Raw genomic sequence first — 6,334 nt, 5'->3', positions numbered from 1 at the left:
CAATCAAGTAAAATCATTAAAGGAAAATTCTGTTATTCGCATAATTTAAATAGAAATAGCTAGAATTTTCAGTAGAATAACAACGTTTATTTGATTTAATGAAAAAAGTGCTCATTGAACCACTATAAGTAAAGATTGTTTATTTGATATCTGTACGAAATTTGACATAGAGAATTGTCACAACAATTTTCACAAAATTCAGATTCAGATTGGACCGCCATAGTATGTAGTTGCCATACACACTAACCAATCAAAATCAAGTTCTTGTATGGAAAGCTTTTTTATTTGATTAGTGACCTATGTAGGCACGGCTACATTCTCCGAACAAATCGTTCAGATCGAACCCCTATAGCATATAGCTGCCATACAAATTGTTGGGTATAAGATATAGGATATCGAGATATCTTTACGAAATTTGGCTTGGATTATTTTCGAAAGCAGCACTACAATCTGCGTAGAAATGGTTCAGATCGGGCCACTATATAGCTGCCATACAAATTGAATCCAAATCAAGTTCTTATATTGAGAACTTTTCTACTGGACAAGAGTTCCTCAAGAAATTTGATAAAGATTATTTTCCAATACAATAAAAATTATTACTATTTATACCATTTTTGAGAAAAGATTGAATTGATATAAATTTAAAAACAATTTCTAAAAATTAGTCGAATCATCTGAAAGTTAAACGRAATGTCCGGTTTGTATGAATAATATTAGATTAATACTATTCGAATAGATGAYAAAGAATGGTTATTCGAAATCACTATCTGATTAGTGYAAACCGAATATTATTATTCAAATAATGCGTTATACGTTTAACCGAAATTCCAAGAACTCTAATAGAAACGCTGAATACTTTCAAGCAATCATTCATTTAAGCAATTATTCATATAAGCTTTAGTTACAGCAATGCATTTCTTCATTTTTCTGCAAAACTTTCAGCCATCAATGTTGTTGAATTAACCTATAATCATACTTAAAACCCACACAAACAACTATTACTGTTACCCGTCTTCCCTTAGCACGCTTTCGTGCTTTTTCCTTACCGCTCCATCACATCTTTCTATCAGTTGTTACAGCTCTGTATGTATGTGTGTGTATCATATGTGTCTGTTAAATACCACAAAAAAATTTTGCACTCCGTTCTTTGCCCGAATTCACAAACCAACTATCCATCATCCATCAATCCCATCTATGCATTCGCATTCTCCTTCGCTTCGAATCACTTTTCTGCCGCTTGTTTGTCTCGCTATTCGCGCTGCTTTCACTACTACCCCCCGCCAAAACCTGCTCTTGCGACGCAGCGCTTTTCCAAATTACACCCACTTTTGCTTGCTTTAAATGGAAAAGCTGCTTGCGCTCACCTCAGCTACCCGTTAAAGGTGCTTGTTTTCGCTCTCCCCTTTTTTCATTTTTGCGTTATTTGCTTTGTAGCATTTCCCTCATTTTCCGCCTATCTGAAGTTATTACTTTTTACTAGTTTATTTCAGTGCGTTTGGTATCCCCACCCCCCTTTTATGCTSTAAGCTCCACGCCTTGTGTACCTTCCGGCCATCGTTGAAGGGTGGTTTCTGCGTCTGCTTCGGTTTGTTGTTTGCACCACCCGCCCTCCGTTGGTTAGTTGGTTACCTCTTGTGCATTTTCATCGCGCTTTTCGCTTTTGCTTTGTCGTCTAGGCAATGTTTTGCTTTCATTTATTTTGTAAGTATCGTCTGCTATGCTGTGTGCGGCCACTTGAATGTTGCCTGACTGCTTCAAAGCGCATTTCATTTTGCTGTGTAGCGCTTTTCCTTTGGCCGTTTTCCGTTGACGTCGAAGGTGTGTGTGGAAAATGCATAGTTTTTCGTTAGAAAATTAAAGTGGTTCCCTCAATGATGTTTTACCTTGAGTTGTGCCGGTGAAGTGCTTGACCTGGCTGTATTTAATTCGAAATACAAGTGTTTCAGGGATGTTCGAAAGCTGAAACAAGGCATTTTTATTTAGGATTTGAAAGACCAAAAGTTTTAAATTAATAAAAATTATTAGAAATTATAATCCTTTCGTTTTCATTCTTTCTTCTGGCGTGTGTTTCAACATGACATAGTGTTCTTTGTGACCCCCAAAACTCAAGACTGCATGTTGTGTGAGAAAGTGGTCAGAGATCTATAATGCTATGCTGGTTGCTTGATTTATCATGGCTCACATAGCGTCATCTCTGTAGTTACTTGCCTCGATAGGAATATTTAGACAACCTCCGAGGTTGTTTCTTGGTGTAATTGTAACTGTTTCTTCCGCTTTATTGGCGTAKACGTGTTTATAGCCAAAGAGGATACAACAGCATATGGCTCAAGCAGCGCACGACTTCCGGTCTTAAACCAAGTAGGCAAGATCTTCTGGACCGTACTCCGAACATAGCGTTTGGTTCACAAGGAACCTAATAATAGCCTAAGTACGTTCAGACACTTTTTTGATCTTATTTTTGAACCAAACTCGGACATTTCAGTTCGAAATACATTTACGTTGTTGGTTGGATTACAGTTCCCGAGTCGTCTGTGATCTTAGAGTAAAGCAGCACTCATATTTAAAATGTCCATTGTTGCGACTGAGTATAAAATTCTTGAAACGCCTGTGATCTAATCTATTTTCTGAKATCATTTTGTTATGTAGTCTGACTCATTTCTGGAACTTTTTTCGATCCAATATCACAATGCAATCCATTTTCTTAGATCTCTGAGATCTCATCCTCAAATTCAACTAGTATTTTTGAGCTTGTTATGTGATGTAGACTACAGGTTGGGAGAAGTCTGTGATCTCGAGAATTAAGCATAACTCATGTTTAAAGATATTATTGATTCTGATATCTGTAGACTCGATCCATACGATATTGCAACGCTGTTATTGAGACGACTGTTATCTCAGCAATGGTATCCATTTTCGGCGTTTGTTGTGATCTGACTCATTTCTAGAACTGTTTTCGATTCGTTATCTTAACGGAGCCCATTTACTGTGACCTCTGCTTTCTCATCTTCAAACCCAACTATTTTTTTTCTACAAAATTTTAATTTTGAAAAACTATAATCGAAATTCACTTTCGTACAAAACTATTAAGGTTTCAAATCCGCAGTAATCCACAACTAAAACGTAAGTGAGTATGACTATTTTGAAATATTGAAGAAATTTCTTTTTCCTTTAAAATTCTTTTCGAATACAAAATTTTTGTGTTGAAAAAATTTTAAAATATTTAGTACAAATTACAAAATTTATTAAAGAAATTTCAAACAAATAAGTTGTGCGCTTAAAAGTGAGTAGAATAATTGAAATTTTATCGGTGCTTTACAATTTCGCTGATTTTTCGTTTGAAAAATCTTCGCAAAGCATTATCATTGTTTATCCATGGAGTTCTTGGGTGTTTCTAATGCATAAAATCGAAGTGCTCACTCAAAAATCAAGTTTCCACATTTAGATGTGGGTTAATCACAACAGAGAATCACTGTGGCAAAGCAGAATCGGTTTCATAGTCAACTCATTRGACTAGTGTGTGGATCCTTCATTTTATTAACTCTAGCAGCTAGTTAATAACTTTGAGAAGGACCGCTGGACTCCGCTTTCTCGTTGTTTTCTGTACTCCATGGTTCGCTGAAGCCGCCAACTGTTTTATATGTATATGTTGTTATGTTTGTTAAAGTTGCTGTCTAGCCTTCTAAATGTGGGTTTCTTTTGCTCTTATATGCTGCTAATGCATCTTTAATAGAGATCATTATTTAGTAGTGCAAAACTGGGATTTGAGGGGTTTCTGTAGTCTTTAGAAGGAAAATTCGTAAATGCTTTTGTAGCTTAATATATTTTCAATACTATTTAGCGAGTTTTATTCATCTATCGGGTTGGTAGGTGACCAGGATAATCATCGGTTTTAGTGATTGGTTGGAGTCTCGACTTTTTTTAAATTTATGTAAATTGTATCAAGTTTTCTGTGAAAAACTTYTATTTGACAGCATTTTTTCACGAAATTTGACATATATCAATTGCCTGACCGCTWTAGTCTATAGCTGCAATGCAAACTGGCCGATCAGGAGCAAGTTCATGTAGGGAAAACTTTTTTATTTGACAATATATTTTCATGAAATGTGGCATAGCTTATTATGTAGGGAAACGCTACAATCTTACAAAAAAAAAATTCTAGATCGGACCACTATAGCATATAGCTGCCATACAAACTGACCGAACCAAATCAAGTTCTTGTATGGCARGCTTCTTTATTTGACAAGATATCTTTACAAAATTTGGCATGGGTTGTTATCTAAGACAATAGTGAAACCTCTGAAGAAATTKTTCAGATCGGAYCACTATAGCATATAGCTGCCATACAAATTGACCCCTTAAAATGAAGTTCTGGTATGGAAAACTTTTTTATTTGACAAGATATCTGAACGAAATTTTGCGTATTAAATTGAATATGACAACACYACAATCTCCGAACATATGGTGCTGWTCGGACSACTATAGCATATAGCTGCCATACAAATTGAATGAACAAAATCAAGTTACAGCTCTTTTTATTCCCTTTATGCAATAAARAAGCGACTGTGTAGGGTATATAGTGTCGTTGTAATCGATGTTTACGTTTTTTTTTATTTATTTTTTATTAATATCGGTTTCTTGATCTGAGAATTTATATAAACCTACCATGTAAACTTTTAGTCACTTCACAGTCTTTATATTTATTTTTGAAATAACCAAAATAATATGGTAACAGCAAGACAAAATGAAATCTAATAAACATATTTTTCGTTTTTTCTCTCTTTTTCGCTCGCTCTCTCTCTTCTGCCTGGCATCGCCGTACTTGCGCAAAACAGCTGATTCGTATAAGCAAACAAGCAAGCAGACAAAGGTGGCACTAGCAATAGCAACACCAACAGCAAACCAATACCAGATACCAACCGACCTGTTATACCAACGACAAAAGAGTTGGCCACAAGCAAGTAGAACCAAGTGCTGAAATTGCATGTAAAAACGCAGACAACGAAGAAAACGCACCAAAACGTAGTTGAAAATAACGTGTAATAAAGGAAAAGTGGAAAATTCTTAAGTGCGGAATATTTATTGAAATTATCGAAAAGCAAGCGCTGCCAAAATAAGTGCACACGCTACGCAAGAAAACCAAACGAAAAAACGCGATAAAGAAGTCGCGTCTTAAGCCAACAAAAAGCGGAAGCAAAGCGCTAAARCTCGACAGCCAAGCATTTAGGCCGTCAGCCAGAGCTAAAGCTAAAGCCAATTAATCCCATTGCTAAGCGCCGCACCGCGCAGCGTCTACGCCAACTAAACTCCAACTTTTGTTCGGTCGCGTTGTACCGCGTTCAGCAGTAGCGCTGGAATACTTTATTTCACCCCCCGGTCCAATAAACGTCGCCAAAATAATTCACCAACAAACAATCACCGACATCAACTTCGCAACGGCGACCACAATGCCATATAACGGCGCCAGCAATGGCAGCGGTGGTGGCGGCGGCGGAGGTGGTGGCGGTATAAGTGATGGACCGCAAAACAAGAAGATACGTACGGGCGTACAACAGCCGGGCGAAGCGGATGCACATCTGCATGCAAGGGTAAGTTTCGACAAAATTTCTTTTCTATACATACTTACATACATATGATAAAAGTGTGGCAAGCAAAGCGAAAGAAAAAAATAACGGTACAATAAGTTTCGTTGGAGTGTGAAAAGTTTCGCAGAAATGATTTTTGTATTTATTTTTATTTTTTTATTTTATTTTTTTTTATTTTTTTTAATTTTTTTAATAATTGCTGGCGTATGATTTTGCATTTTTCGTAATTTCTTTGCGCATTTACGCTGCTGTTGTGTTTTTTGTTATTGTTGTCAACAAATAGTTGCGAGTTTTCGCTTTATTGCTACTCCAAATAGTGACAATTTTCGGCAAATGGCGTTTGTCAACGCGCAACGCCAACAAAAACAACAAACAAACACCAAGAAGAAATAAGAAATTATCAACAACAACAACAAATAAACACCAACACCACCAACAACAACAACAACCATAGCAAACATTTACCGTTCGCTATTTTCGACATGCGAACGCCGGCGTTTTCGCCGTAGTGAAGTTGTTTTTCCTGTGCCACAACTGATAATGTCATGCATTGCCTGCTTTTAGGGGTTGTTAAAAATCGATTTTCAGCTGTTCGACAATTTCATACATGCAGCGCGCACACTAAACGCTGACAGCGTTGGCGTTATGAAAAATAGTGTTTAGATAATATTTTATTTGCGCCTAATAATCGTATTTTGTGATAAGCAAATGCTCCTAAATGTAGGCTAGTTGTTGATAACAAATGTTTTTAA

General features: G+C 36.5%; 1 protein-coding gene across 1 annotated transcript in view; it reads left to right on the top strand.

Annotated features, from left to right (window-relative positions):
• The window catches only part of LOC108974660 (heterogeneous nuclear ribonucleoprotein L-like), a gene marked incomplete at its 3' end in the record, with an annotated part of 16,704 nt that extends 11,119 nt beyond the window's left edge, over positions 1-5,585 (top strand). The window contains 1 exon segment of the mRNA XM_018942639.1: positions 4,833-5,585. Coding sequence (XP_018798184.1) covers positions 5,445-5,585 — 141 coding nt within the window.
• Between the last annotated feature and the right edge of the window lie 749 nt (positions 5,586-6,334).

The sequence above is a fragment of the Bactrocera latifrons genome, unplaced genomic scaffold, assembly GCF_001853355.1.
Source record: "Bactrocera latifrons isolate USDA-ARS-PBARC rearing strain unplaced genomic scaffold, ASM185335v1 scaffold_575, whole genome shotgun sequence".
NCBI lineage: Eukaryota > Metazoa > Arthropoda > Insecta > Diptera > Tephritidae > Bactrocera > Bactrocera latifrons.
This window is presented reverse-complemented; position numbering and strand designations above follow the sequence as displayed.